We start from the raw sequence: 16,386 nt of genomic DNA on the forward strand, positions 1-16,386 counted from the left end.
GGCCGACCAAAGCCTTGTGAGTGGATTTGGTAGATGGAAACTGAAAGATGCTTGTCATATATATATATATATGTATGCATATGTTTGTGTGTCTGTGATTGTCACCCACCATCACTTGTCAACCAATGTTGGTGTGTTTACATCCCCCATAACTTAGCAGGTTGGCAAAAGACATCCAATAGAATAAATACTAGGCTTACAAAGAATAAGTCTTGGTGGTGATTTGTTTGACTAAAAGCGGTGCTCCAGCATGGCCGCAGTCAAATGACTGAAACAAGTAAAAGAATAAAAGAATCAAAGAAGAAGAGAATAAGAGAATAAGAGAATAAGCTTGGTTCTTTTATTTTCTTTCAGAATGACTTCCATGATTGCAAAGTTCTTGACACGGATTCAGAGAGTTCTTCTGAAGATGATGGTAATACAAGTGATGCCAGTGTTGAATCTTGCGGAAAAAATATGAATAAGAATAGGAGACCAAAGAAAGAGAGAAAAGTGATTCCAGGTCAAAGACAAGCAAGAGATGAAGAAATGGAAGAAGGCCATCAAATGGAAAAGGAGGAAAAAGAAAATGGTAAGAATGAAGAGGATGGAAACAAGTAAGTTGAAGAATTTTGGTGTTTCTGCCCTCCTACTAGTATATTATACCATATGGTCATGTGATGGATTAGACTATTGGATGATGTTATACATCGCTGGTCACAATGCGCTTTGCATTGTTTTAGGTTTTAAATGATGCCACCCTGGTGGCTATGTGAGCAGGGCAACATTCACTCCAGTTGGGAGATTATTCCATTGCAGGGTGACCCGTTTACAGCTGAGTGGACTGGAACAATGTGAAATGAAGTGTTTTGCTCAAGAACAAAACATGCTGCTCAGTCTGGGAATTGAATCCACAATCAATAGATTGTGAGTACAGTATCCTAACCATTTGGCTACACACCTTCACAATATGCTATATAGAGGGGAAAAACATGTAAATAAATGAAGTGAAGGACTTAGTCAAAACCATCAACTCCAGTACTGAACTGGTGCTTTATATTATTGACTCCAAAAGGATAAGAGGCAAAGTTGACCTCAGCAAGTTTTGAGCTAAAACAGAGCTAGAAGGAATATCGGTCCCAATTTTTGACAAAAAGCTAACAATTTTGGGGAAGGGGTTAAGATGATTACATTGGTCCCAGTCCTCAACTGGTACTTTTTTTTTATAGACCCTGAAAGGATGAAAGGCACAGTTGACCTCAGCAGAACTTGAATTCAGAATGTAAAAATGGATGAAATACTTCTAAGCATTTTGCCTGCTGTGCTAACGATTCTGCCAGCTCATTTGCCTTACAGGCATTTTATTTCAGGTTTTAAGAATTCTGCCAATTCACTATTGTATTTCTACATTAGGCACAAAACCTGAAATTTGGGGTGAGGGGGATCAATTGATTAAATCAACCCCAGTAAATTGACTGGTGCTTTATTTTGACTCCCAAAGGATGAAAGGCAAAGTTAACCTCACTGAGATTTGAAACCAGAATGTAAAGAATTGGAAGAAATACTGCAAGGCATTTTGTCTGATGCTCTAATGATTCTAATGGGATTTCATTTAATTATATCCCTGGAAAACACACAAAGTGGGAAGTCACAGTTTGAAAATAATGGTGTTTTTGTCAATTAGTAGGCTGTAAGCACAAAGCCATGTGTCCACTTGCTTTTGTGTCTTTTACTGGTAGAGTCAAATGAAATCACATATGCTAAAGGGCACTGGCAAGTTTAAAGAGTTAATACTTATTTATAGCGAAAGGAAGAAAATACTAGTTCAGTGACTGGTGTCATCTTAATCTAATCTTGGCAAATATTGAAGATAACTCCAGACATGTTTCGGTGTTATTAGATTTCCTCAGTGAAACATAGTCATCTCTGTGCTTAGATTAGAGATAAGACCAACACTATATTAATGTACAATAATATACATAGGTAAGTATAAAAGATTATCATAATAATTGGAGCAAATTACCTTGGAATACTCTTTGCATGAAAAAAAACAAGAAAACCAAAAAGTTGATAATCAATTTTTTTTTATTATCTTTTGGTCAGGAGGGAAGGCAGTACCTCGGTGACCCTTTTTCAGGGACTCTGAGACAGGCAGAAAGGAGACCAGGCTTGAATGCTTGTTACAGGGTGGACCCTATGAAAAGTACATAAGGTACAATGTTGTAGTGTTAAACTGGTTGATAGATTAAATCCTCCACCAGAGTAGGCCATGGAGGAATTTGCACTCACAATGCAAAGATCTGAGACATATGTTGCTGCAAGGCATCTGCTCCAACATTCTTACAGTTGCATCGCTCTGTTGCTCTGGATTGGTACTTTTTTATTGACCCCAAATCGATGAAAGATAAAGTAAACCCTGGTGGGATTTGAACTCAGGATGTAGAGACTTAAATAAATAATGCAAGGCATTCTCTCTTACTCTAATCGTGCTTATCAATTTGTTGCCTTTGGGGGTTGAACAAACCGTATTTGATGGCATATAAGACTCAGTTTTTTAAAGAAAATTTGAAGAGTCACCCTAGGTCCTATATGTGAAGTTGGGCCTAAATTAATTTCAAAATTTGACACAAGGCCAGCAATTTCAGGAGAGGAGGGGGATAGTAACTTACATCAACCCTAGTGCTCAGCTAGTACTTATTTTATCGACCCCGAAAAGATGCAAGGCAAAGTCAACCTCAGCAGAATTTGAACTCAGAACAGAAAGACAAATGAGATGCCACTCAGCATTATGTTTGGCCATACTAATGAGTTGGCCTTAAGTTGGGCCAATATTACATGCTTTAATACACTAAAAACGTTTTTCCTGAATATGAGCTGCTGAAATTGGGGTTGTCTATAATAACACCTGTGAGTCTTTTATGCTATCAAAAATGATAATCATGAATACTGTCCCCTAAATTTGAGTCCTTGTGCTTATATAAGAAATCAATATTTTGTTTCAGGATGGAAAAAACTTCTAGCTTTGAGTTTGGGAAAGAGATTCCTGCTTTACCAGGTTATAAACTTGAGTCAAGGATGCCACAGAGACTCTCCACAAGAAAGAGATCAGCTTTGTCTCCATTGAAGAGAAATAAAACTGCAAGTGGATATTTTCTTATTTCTTATTTCTTTATTGCTCACAGGGGGCTAAACAAAGACAGACAAAGGTATTAAGCCGATTACATCGACCCCAGTGTGTAACTGGTACTTAACTTATCGACCCCAAAAGGATGAAAGGCAAAGTCGACCTCGGTGGAATTTGAACTCAGAACATAACGGCAGACGAAATACCACTAAGTATGTTTGTCTTTTTCTTAAGACAGTACAGTGTAAAATGCAAACAACTTGATTACTATTTGTGCAGGTCAAGCAATGATAAAGAGAAGTTTCCTTATTGGCCCCTAAGCAATGATGAAGTAGGGTTTCCTCGTTGGCCCATGTTTGCATGTGTGTAAGCACATAAACTAGTAGTTAGGGTGTTCACATCTTTAAAATTATTATGGCCAAGACATACAAACTATTCGTTACTGGACAGTTTAGCTTAATGGTAAAGCACTTGATGCATAATCACAGGGATGTGTTTCCAAAGAAGAGTTATGCTTCAAATGTAAAACCACCACTCTTTCTTTCCTTCTTTGAGTATCTTATTAATACTTTGCATGTACAACATCCTTGTGTTGTTTTTCTTGTCTTTTTATTCTGTTTTTTTTAAAAAATTATGTATATATATATATATATATATATATATATGTATATAAAATATAATATAGGACAATCAGTTAGTTGTCATAATAATACTCAGAGTTTCAGATGCCAGGGCTAAAAGACATCCTCATCATTAAGACAAAACGATAGCGTTTTTGTCTTAATAACTGATGACGATGTCTTTTAGCCCTGGCATCTGAAACTCTGAGTATTATTATGACAACTAACTGATTGTCCTATATTATATTTTATAGATAAATTCCTCTATTTACATAATATCGAGGTCCCATTCATTCTGTTGTTGTCATATTATTATTATTATTAATATATATATATATATATATATATATGCCTGTACATATACGTATAAATAGATAGACAGACATAATAAAAGAATGAACAGAGTGTAGATTTTGTTCAAATCATACTATGCAGGTTTCCGTGGTATGGCTATTTATTTGATAATAAATGTATTATATAATGTGGATTACATAAGCAAATCATTTCTTCAGGCATTTTGGGCCACAGACTGGTAAAATCGATTTACTATGGAAACATGCATGATAGAATTTCAACAAATCTCCATTCTATTCATATTCTTTATCATATTTTACACTGCATTAAATATGCAGTGTATGTGTATATTGCTGAATGTCAGATGAATGAGAAAGGAGTGCTCAACACATTGTAGAGTATATAGATTTTTTATTAAAACCGAAGCTGAGACTTTGTTTCATGACTCAAGTTTTTATATGTGAGTGTGTATGTATTAAATAATGTGTAGTTGTATATATGATTATGAGGAAACAGGTATATATATATATATATTTACTGTATATGGTGTTGTTTCTTTAGGAGTCTGAGAAAATAACAGAACCAGAAAGAAGGATGTTTAGTTCTTCCAAATTCATGAGAACAGAGAGGAAAAATGATGTGAGTTTAATTTCATTTCATTTCATTAAACCAGGACAGTAAGAACAAAACAGTAAAAACAAACAGTAAGGGCTTTTAAGTCATAATGAGGTGAAGTGGTGAACGCTGGAGAAATGAGCTTTGACAGGAGACAAGCAAAAGTGTGTCTTGTCTCTTGTAAAGCAAGAGGAAGAAAGAAAGATAGCCACTGGTCATGTGTGAGCAACGAGAGAGTCAAAGAGGAAGAGCGAGGGAGAGAGAGGGAGAGAAAGAGAATGGTGTAAGGGGAGGAGAAGAAAAACAGAAAGAAAGAAGAATAATAGAGGGAGAATAGAGATAGTTGTAGAGTGTGCATTGGAATTATTAAGATAAAACTTACTTGGTAATGGGTGCGTGAGATTCGATCATATAATAATATAAATAACATATATATATATATATATATATGCATATATACATACATTATATATATATATATATATATATATATATATATATATATATATATATATATATATATATATATATATATATATATCATACAGAGTGTACTGGGTGCATTAAAAAAGTCCCCAGTACATCCTGTAAAATGGTTGGTGTTTAGAAGGGCTCTGGAGCCTGGTGCAGTTCTCTGGCTAGCCACCTCCTGTCACATGGTCCAACTCATGCCATCACGAGAAACAGACATTAAATGATGACGATGATGTGATGTGTGTGTGTGTGTGTGTATGTATGTATACACACACACACACACACACACACACACACACACACACATGAGGATTCTACATAGTTTCTGTCTGAAAAAGTAAATGTTTCCCATTCCTGATTCCTTGTGTTCATTTCAGAAAGAGAATATGCAATCTTGGCTTAAAGAACAACTTGACTTTAGTTTGAAACCTTGTCGCTTTGAGTTACCTGTTGACAGTCGACAACTTGAAGGTAAATAATCCACAACAATCCCACACAGATTATCAGATATGATTATCTAGGAGATTAACTTTCTTTGTTTGTGCTTGTTTTCTGGTGATGTTGTTTGAATAACTGACAATGTGTCCACTGCATGTGATAATATTGTCCCAGTGCATGACGATATGGCTGCATGTGATATGTTATCCTGTGATGAGATTATCAGATGAAGTGATGAAGTTTATCTTGGAGATTAACTTGATTGTTTGAGTTTCTTATTCACTCCAGACATGTGGTGGTAATATTATCAGATATGTTGCTGCAGCACTATCATATATCGAGGTAACATTATCATATCATATGTAATAGTAACATTATTACATGTAGTGGACACATTATTGTCATATAATGAAGAAGTATACCACATGTGACAACGTTATCACATGTAGCAGTGACTATTAAATATAGCGGCAGCATGATCACATGGTAGCATATCACATGTAGCAGTGACTATTAAATATAGTGGCAACATAAGGTAACATATCACATGTAGCAGTGACTATTAAATATAGCGGCAGCATAATCACATGGCAGCATATCACATGTGATAATACCAACACTCACTAAGACAACATCATCACATGTGGTCTGTATATATTATGTATATCATCTTTTATTCTTTACTTGTTTCAGTCATTAGACTGCGGCCATACTGGGGTATCATTTTGAAGAGCTTTTAGTTGAATAAAACTAGTACTAATTTGTTTTTGAAAACCTAGGCTGCTGGAGCCTACAGGTGAGTATTTCATGGGAAATTTGCTAGGGTGGCCATTCGCCCTCTGACATTCATTGATGCAGCATCAAAGAAACCAAAGAACACAGGTGGGGGTGGGAAGGGCTGACACATCGAAAACGGTAGAGGGGTAGGGGCCGAAACAGGATGTGGGTCCTACTGATGATGTTCTTAGCCACTGGATCCTGTAAAGGAGCTGCAGAGGGAGCAAACCATGAAGCATAGTTGGAATTCTTCCCTACTTATTCTATCAGTCAGTTCTGCTGAACTGCCAAGTTATAGGGACATAAACACACCAACACACGTTGTCAAGTGGCAGTAAGGGATAAACACACACACTCACACACACACTCACACACACACTCACACACACACACACGATGGGCTTCTTTCAGTTTCCATTTATCAAATCCACTCACAAGGCTTTGGCTCACCCAAGGCTATAATAAAAGACACTTGCCTAAGGTGCCATGCAGTGGGATTGAACCTAGGACCATGTGGCTGGGAAGCAAGTTTTTTACCCCACAGTCACACCTATTGCATATATTGTGTATATATAGTGTGTGTATATATTATATGTATGTATATATATTGTATGTAGAGATTCTTAGTTGTAAGGATGAATTCTTTCTGCAGCTTCAAGTCCTGAAGAGTATTTAAGAACGTACTGCATTGTTACATCTCAATTCCACAGTCTTTACAAAACTGTCTTCAAGAAATATCAGATTCCTGCCACGTTAATGATAGAATATAAGGTGAGTTTGATCTATACGTGAGTGTGTGTGTGTGTATATGTGTATGAAATGGTGGTGTGTTGTAAAGAGGTTGGCATTAAGAAGGGCATCCAACTGTAGAAAGCAAGTCAAAGCAAACAACTGGAGCCTGGTGTGGCCTTTAGCTTTGCCAGCTCCTGCCAGCATGAAAAAACATACATTAAATGATGATGATGATAGATATATATAAATATATATATAAAATAGACGTTAAACGATGATGAAGATGATGATGATATATTATATATATATATATTTCTTTATTGCCCACAGGGGGCTAAACATAGAGGGGACAAACAAATTAAGTTGATTACATCGACCCCCCCCAGTGCATAACTGGTACTTATTTAATCGACCCCGGAAGGATGAATGCTAAAGTTGACCTCGGCAGAATTTGAACTCAGAACGTAAAGACAGATGAAATATCACAAAGTGTTTCGCCTGGCATGCTAATGTTTCTGCCAAGTTGCCTCCTTAATATTTAGCACTTGTATTATTCAAGCATCCTAGGATGGTGAGCCGGCCGCATTGTTAGTGTGCTGGGTGAGATGCTTAGCGGTATTTTGTCTACTGCTACATTTTAAGTTCAAATTCCGCTAGGATTGACTTTGCCATTCATCCTTTTAGGGTCAATTAAACAAGTACCAGTTATGTATTGGGGATGTAATTGACTTAATCCCTTCCCGCAAATTTGAGGCCTTGTGCTTCCAGTAGAAATGATTATTTAAGTATCCTTGAAACCATGTCAAAAATACAGGGTGAAATAGTTTCTCAAATTATGAAGATGTACCACATATGGCAGTTGTGTGAAGTTTGCGATGAGCTACTAGAGGTATGCGTGGCACTCCATCGGTTACCCTTAATGTATTTCTCGGGGAGATTCAGAATGAGAGAAAATTGTGGAGAAAGAGTACAGCAGGGTTTGCCACCACCTCCTGCCGGAGCCTCATGGAGCTTTAGGTGTTTTCGCTCAATAAACACTCACAACACCCTGTCTGGGAATCAAAACCACGATCCTACAACCGCGAATCCACTGCCCTAACCACTGGGCCATTGCACCTCCACACTAGAGGTATATGTGATGGTTAACATGTTGATTATGTTAATGCTAATTTAACTATTGATTTTCATGTAGCTGGTGTTATGTTTCTTTTTTTTTTAAATATGTTAATTATCTCTGACTTTCCTCAATTAAAAAGTAATTGAATGTAATTTTTCTTTTTTAATTATACAATTATAGAATCTTGAAGTTGCTTTACGAGATGTTGCTGTAAACAGTTTTAGTGTTGAGAAGCTAAAGATAATTGGCAGCCTCGTTAACCTTAATGAGACTTCCACTATTGATTATAAACTATTTGCTGGAATGGCAGCATTAGCAGAACGACTCACAGACTCCAGCATTAAAAGGTTTTTACCATTTTGTTTTTGGTGTTTTTGTGTTCAATAAGGACAAAAAAAAAAAAGAAATAAAAGAAATTTCTAAAAAAAAATTAATTTTTGGAAAAAGAACCAGGAATAAAATGGTATTCAATTTTATTTGGGTAAAATATTTCTTTGTATAGGAAATAGTCAAATATTGATGATGATGATGATGATAATGATCATCATCATCATCGTTTAACGTCCGCTTTCCATGCTAGCATGGGTTGGACGATTTGACTGAAGACTGGTGAAACCAGATGGCTACACCAGGCTCCAATCTGATTTGGCAGAGTTTCTACAGCTGGATGCCCTTCCTAACGCCAACCACTCTGAGAGTGTAGTGGGTGCTTTTACGTGCCACCGGCATGAGGGCCAGTCCGGCAGTACTGGCAACGGCCATGCTCAAAATGGTGTATTTTATGTGCCACCCGCACAAGAGCCAATCCAGGGGCACTGGCAATGAACTTGCTCGAAAGCCCTCACACATGCCGCGGGCACAAGTGCCAGAAAGGCGACGCTGGGCACAGGTGCCATCACGATTTCGCTTGCCCCAATAAGTCTTTGCAAGCTGAGTTTCGTGTCCAATGAAGGAGAGGACGTTGGCATGGGTGCCAGTCGTCGAATTTGACAATGATGTTGATGATGACAATGATAACAATGATGATGATGAAGATGATGATGATGATGATGATGATGATGATGATGATGATAATGATGATAATGATGTAGCCTTTACTCAGTTTCTTGACCTGTAAGAAATAGCAGCCAAATCTGCTCAAGTTCACATCAGGCCACAGGGAAATATTAACTTGGTTAGAAACAAATGGCAATATGAAGGGCATTGGGCCATAGAATACTTACCTTAATGAATGTTTACTTAGTCATGCCATCTCAGATATGGCTATCCAGTTGAGGTGGTGTAAAAATAGTTCTCATGTATAAGGTGTCCTTTTAATTTTAAGGTTTAAAAGCTTGAAAAGTGTGTATAATTTATATGAACGAATTTGAACTTCTGTCAATAAATAAGTACAGACTACAGAGAGAGCTTCCAGATGGTCACTCGATTTGCTAGAAAAAGCAGTCAAATCACCTCAAATCATGCCAAACTGACACATTAGATAACATAGTGTTAAATTAAATAACATAGTGCTCAGTATATCTGAAAAGTCAGGATGGTCATGTCATAAATTTGCTCAGTAAGGGCTGACCTAGGGCTAAAAAAACAAAGTAACCTCTTGAAATATGAACCAATGAAAAATCCCATATGTTGTCAGTCAACCTACTAAAAATAACAACCAATTTTCTCTCAAATTATATTGTATTGTTTTGAAAAAGAAAAGTACACCAGACAAAGTAGTCCTAGATACATTGTGTACCATAAAAAAAAGTAAAGAAAAAGAAAAATGATGATTTTTTTAAAGAATTTTAAAATTTCTGCTTTCAGCTTGAAGCAATCTGAATTATTCCAAGATGGAAATGTGAAGAAAGAAGGAATTGAAGTAGCAGATTTCTCAGCTTTGGATTGGAAATTTAAAGATATTGACATTAACAAAAACATGAAACAACTTTTGAGAATTATTGCTCTTTAAACGGCAAGAATTCATCAATTTCTCTTAAATTGGTAAATTTCTTGGTTTCAAATTTTGGCACAAAACCAGCAATTTTGGGTGGGTGGTGGTGTAAGTCGAATGCATCACCCCCACCCCCACCCACGTGTTCAACTGGTCCTTAATTTATTGGTCCTAAACGGATGAAAGGCAAAGTTGACCTTGGTGGAATTTGAACTTAGATCATATAGGTATGAAATGCTGTGAAGCATTTTGCCTGAGTGTGCTAACAATTCTGCCAGATCACCACATTAAATTAATTAATTTATCAAGAAACTACTAACAGGGTTCTTGATTTAGGCATAAGGCCAGCAATTCCATTGATCCCAGTATTTGACTGGTACTTTATTTCATTGAGCCTGAAAAAACAAAGTTGACCTTGGTGGGGTTGGAACTCAGAGAAATTAATCATGTTAAAGAATTTTAAAATTGTCTGGTTCATTATGAATGATAAGTGATCATTTACCATTTATATTTCTTAAGTTTGTCTCAACAGATTTTCTATAGAATTTACAGCCAACACTGAAAGTCATGATGTTTCATTATGTTTGGTGCTGGTTCTGACTTTGATAGAATATCTGTAGAGATACACTTGAAATGAAAACAACACACTGCAAACATGTGGGACTATGCTATGGTTGCAAAACGGAATATGGTGTCCCTGTGAACAATTAATATGTACTTAGCATTTATAATGAGATAGAATTATATTTTCAAACATTTAATATCTTCTGTGTCATTCTGAATACGATTGAAGGTGACTATTCTTAAAGAAATAAAACAGAAAAACAAGAAATTATAAAATTGAAGAAAATGATTTTGAAGAATACAGAGTTGAATAATAATGTTGTGAGACAAAAATGGAAATTGTTCAGACTGTTACAATTATCTTTAGAGATGGTATTAACAGTAAAACTGGCATAACTGAAAAAGAAATACCGTATTTTAATGTGTATAAGAAACCCTTTTATGTCAAAAATTAGGTTAAAAGATATGGGAGTTTCTTAAACGTGGATAGCATTGTAATCCCTTAGAAAACCTTTCTTCCAAATTTTAAGACCCCAAAATTAGGGGTTTCCTTATACACGAGGGTCCCTTATACATGTTAAAATACAGTAAATTAAAATAGTCATCTGTGTATCATACTTAATACGTATACACCACTAAGACATGATGCTGTGATTTTTGTCTGAGAGGGAGAATCTCTTCAAAGATGTGTTAAAAAGAATGTATATTAGAGTGAGGCAGATATTGCCCCAGCAGCAGCAGCAGCAGCATCAGCAACTAATGAGAATTCCAGACATGTTTCAGACTTCTTAGACCTTGTCAATGATGTGTAAGCAGCTGTCATTGACAAGGCCATCCAATTGCACAATTTGCATGGATTCCTGTGATTCGCTGTTGCCATCCAGTTTATATTTGGCAGGTCAGAGGAACTACAGTTTATGTTGTCATAAACTTGCTTGATATGGGTCTTTGCTTGCCATCATCTGCTATTTCTTCCATGTGTAGGCTCCCACAAAAGAACTTCACAAGCAGTTTCATCTTTCACTCTCCAGTCATACCCAGTATATCTGACTATGTTCTTTCATATCTAATACTAAACAAAGGTTCCTATACATTCACTCATTGGCCAAATAATCTCTCCAGCTGACATGTAAAGCCACTTTTCGGACGCATCTGTTGCCTCCATCCACTCTTCTTTCCAGTTTCGAGGTAAGGATCCATGCTGAGCAGTCATACAACAGAACAGACATAACAGCCTTCTGAAAGAGGCTCTTCTTCGTGTTGTCTAGATTTCCTCATGAGATAAATTGTCAACAGCTTCCCAGGCCTTACTATTGCATGTATTTACATCGCTTTTGCAGCTAGGCATTTTGCTATGTAACTAAATAAATTCTACACAGTTGAGAGGTGTGCCAGGTTGTGTTTTGATTGTTCTGTTTTGATTTAAGCTTCTGTATTATGTTTTGTCTGAGTTAACAAACAAGACCAAAGAAGGCCAAAACACATCTGACATTCTTATGAGTCACTACTAGGATAATATTCAAGTCATTCTGATGTACGTTTGTGTTTTTAACACAATATGTATGTGAAGAGGTTTTCTCTCAGACAAAAACCACAGCACCATGCTTTTCAATGGTTCATAAACATTTAACATGATACACAATTGTGTATTAATAGTAAAGTTGTTAATAACAACTTGACTCATATAATTAGACATTTAATCAGCCATCTGTATGAAACTTGAAAACAATGGAGGCTATTGCAGAAAAGGAGACTGACAACTGACAAAAACATCAAACAACCATTTTCTTTTTTTTTTTTACTTGTTTCAGTCATTTGACTGCGGCCATACTGGAGCACCGCCTTTAGTCAAACAAATCCAGGACTTATTCTTTGTATAAGGACTTATTCTTTGTAAGCCTAGTACTTATTCTATTGATCTCTTTTGACGAACCACTAAGTTACTGAGATGTAAACACACTAACATCAGTTGTCGAATGATGGCAGGGAGACAAACACACACACACACACACACACACACACACACAGATATATATATGTATATATATACAACAGGCTTTCAGTTTCGTCTACCAAATCCATTCACAAGGCTTTGGTCAACTGAAGGCTATAGTGGAAGGCTATGTGATTGGGAAGCAACCTTCTTACCACACAGCCACGCTTGCACCTATGTTTAAACGAATGACACCAGAAGTTTCTCAGATAAGCATTTGCCAACAAAATCCACGAATTTAAATGTACTTGTCCTTCACCTTTCATTTGTTTCAATCACTGGACTGTGGCCATCCTGGGGCACAACCTTGACAGATTTTGTTGAACAAAGTGACCTTAGAAATTCTTTTTTTAAGGTCTTTTTTGTTAAACTGCTAAGTTATGGGGACATAAACAGACCAACACTGGTTGTCAAGTGGTGGAAAAACAAAGACACATGTGTGCTTGCACACACGCACACACACACACACATATGCACACACAGATGCACATATATGGTAGGCTTTGAAAGAGCTTCTGTCAAACAAATTTACTCCCAAGGCATTGGTTGTCCTGGGGCTCTGCTAGAAGACACCTGCCCAAGGTGCCAAACATTGGGACTGAACCTGAAACCTCATGATTGCTAAGCCAGCTTCTTAACCACACAGCCATGCCGACACCTAAATCTTAATTGGGTGAGGTTCCAGTCAGTTGGCAGTTGTTTATTTTTCTATTATCTTTTACTTGTTTCAGTCGTTTGGCTATGGCCATGCTGGAGCACCGCCTTGAAGAATTTTTAGTCAATGAAATTGACCTCAGGACTGGCTACTTTTGTAAAGTCTAGTATTTATTCTACCAGACATTTTTGCTGAACCTCTAAGTATCAGGGATGTAAACACACCAGCACCGGTTGTCATGTGGTAGTGGTGGGGAAAACACACATACACACACACACACACATACACACACATGCATATATTCTTTTATTCTTTTACTTGTTCAGTCATTTGACTGTGGCCATGCTGGAACACCGCCTTTAGTCAAGCAAATCAACCCCAGGACTTATTCTTTGTAAGCCTAGTACTTATTCTATCAGTCTCTTATGCCGAACCGCTAAGTTACGGGAACGTAAACACACCAGCATCGGTTGTCAAGCGATGTTGGCGGGACAAACACAGACGCACAAACACACACAGATATATATATATATATATATATATATGATAGGCTTCTTTCAGTTTCCGTCTACCAAATCCACTCACAAGGCTTTGGTCGGCCCGAAGCTATAGTAGAAGACACTTGCCCAAGGTACCATGCAGTGGGACTGAACCCAGAACCATGTGGTTGGTAAGCAAACTATTTACCACACAGCCACTCCTACGCATATAACGTATGATTAATTCAAAACAATGGAAATAAATAAGCATTAAATTTGACAGTCATCTGAATGTTAAAGGGTCAAAAGCACAAGAAATATGTCAGAAGCAGAGGGAAATCCTCCAGCTACAGCGGGTAGAATGCTAGATGCACGTTTCTAACTCTTTAGACTTTGTCAATAACATTTACTCCCTGGTAACTGCGTGCTGGTAACTCCCTGGTAACTGCATGCTGGTAACTCCCTGGTAACTACGTGCTGAGAAAAAAATCCAATTGAAAATCAGAGATGGTGTAATTAAAACCTAATGGTTAAACTCTTTATAAACAACAAAGGTTGTATTAGATTAACGTAGCCATTGGTGTTTTTAAACATTGAGTGTCCATAAGGAATGTTCTCCTCAGATGAACTCTGCTGTTAATTTGCTTTTCTTCATGATGTATCTGTTAAATATGTCACACAGAAAAACTAAAAGAAAAACAAGCTCAGTTCTTTTAGTAGAACACTTTTTATCTTTTTTTTACTTGTTTCAATGGCCATACTGGGGCACCACCTTGGAGAATTTTAGTTGAATGAATTGACCCCAGGACTTAACATTTTTTTAAAGCCTGGTACTTATTCTATCAGTCTCTTTTGCCGAACCACTAAGTTACAGGGATGTGAACACACCAACAACGGTTGTCAAGTGGTGGTGGGAGACAAACACACACAAAGATGCAGAAACACACATAAATATATATATATATATATATATATATATATATGATGGGCTTCTTTCAGTTTCCATGTACCAAATCCATCCACAAGGCTTTGGTCAGCCTGAGGGCTTCTACAATAGTCTTGGGCTATAGTAGAATTTCAGTTTTCCCTTCATTTTTAACAACTGACTGCTTTTCACAGAACAGATGAAATTTATGAATTCTATATTGCATTCTAAAGTTTCTGGAGCACTCAACTGAACTCACACAAGTTTCTCTCACACTCGTATCATTGGGTGTTGTTTGGTATTTTCTAGGACTATTGCTTCTGTTGGTGTTACAAGCTTGGATTACTCTAAACCATTTCAATAATATTGCATCTACTTGTGAACATTTTAATTTCTTCCAAGACATTCCCCACTGTATCTCCTTTACATGTCTCTGAACCAATCACAAATCACATTAACTTATTCGTTTGTTTTTTTATTGTAATAAATTGATGAAGAAACTATCTCATTATATTCATGCACAATAGCATTCCAGCTTTCATTTCTGTTCAAATATGGTATTATTTTAGCCTGAACAGGATAAGCTTCCCCCTATTTTGCAGAAAAAAAAGTGTTGGTGGCTGGCTATGAGACACAAACTCACACCTCCATGATTACGCGTCGTGGTGCTCTAAACCATTAAACTAAACTGCCCTTACCACAAATTCTTCTGCAAATTTAAGATGTATAGAAATCTCACTTTATGAGACGCTATCATACGTTAAATTCAAATTATGACAGCGTTAGGAAGGGCATCCAGCTGTAGAAACTCTGCCAAATCAGATTGGAGCCTGGTGTAGCCACCGGGTTTCACCAGTCCTCAGTCAAATTGCCCAACCCATGCTAGCATGGAAAGCAGACGTTAAACGACGATGATGATGATGATGATGTAAACAAACAAATGAAGTTTGCTTTAGAAGCATTGAGATGTCTTAGAAAGTTAAAGAAGTGATTTTTAAATTCTCAAACGCAGGATAATGCTAATAATATAGCCTGAACAGGATAAACTACCCCTATTTTGCAGAAGCCGGCTGCCAACACTTTTTTCTGCAAAATAGGGGTATCTTATCCTGTTCAGGCTATATTATTAGCATTATCCTGCATTTGAGAATTTAAAATCACTTCTTTAACTTTCTAAGACATCTCAACGCTTCTAAAAGCAAACTTCGTTTACATTCATTGTAATTTGAATTTAAGGTATTATTTTAATTTCCAAGTGCAATGTGAGAGTTACAAGCTATTTTTTTTTTACACCTTCCCAAAGTCAGTGACCTTTATGAATACAGGAAGATGGTTTTTATTCACAAATGGGCAATAAAGAAGTAGATAGAAGCAGATACAAAACATAAAGGTGCAGGCCAATTTTTTTTTGTGACTTGAGCATAAACAGTATTCAAGTGACATCGGTAACCAGTGATGGTGCTTAATAAGGAATTTGCTAAAGTTGAAAATAAACACCAGGCAACTGGGTCTGCCAGACTATTGAATCTCAGATTAAGACAATTTTTACTGCGTGTGAAAACTTCAAAGCAGATTTGGCATTTGCATGCATGCAGTTCCTTAAAGATTTTCTGGAAGTATCTACTAAACTACTTCAAGACATTTTGGTATATAAGGAGAACACAGGA

The 16,386-nt window shown here is 36.8% G+C and overlaps 1 protein-coding gene across 1 annotated transcript in view; it reads left to right on the top strand.

Annotated features, from left to right (window-relative positions):
- The window catches only part of LOC128249593 (uncharacterized), a 41,649-nt gene extending 30,683 nt beyond the window's left edge, over positions 1-10,966 (top strand). Inside the window, exons 8-14 of the mRNA XM_052973551.1 lie at positions 355-596; positions 2,982-3,117; positions 4,579-4,656; positions 5,484-5,577; positions 6,974-7,092; positions 8,351-8,517; positions 9,977-10,966. Of these exons, the coding sequence (XP_052829511.1) occupies positions 355-596; positions 2,982-3,117; positions 4,579-4,656; positions 5,484-5,577; positions 6,974-7,092; positions 8,351-8,517; positions 9,977-10,121 (981 nt within the window). The 3' untranslated portion in view covers positions 10,122-10,966. The remainder of the gene's footprint in view (positions 1-354; positions 597-2,981; positions 3,118-4,578; positions 4,657-5,483; positions 5,578-6,973; positions 7,093-8,350; positions 8,518-9,976) is intronic.
- Positions 10,967-16,386: the final 5,420 nt, after the last annotated feature.

This window comes from Octopus bimaculoides, chromosome 1 (genome assembly GCF_001194135.2).
Source record: "Octopus bimaculoides isolate UCB-OBI-ISO-001 chromosome 1, ASM119413v2, whole genome shotgun sequence".
Lineage (NCBI taxonomy): Eukaryota > Metazoa > Mollusca > Cephalopoda > Octopoda > Octopodidae > Octopus > Octopus bimaculoides.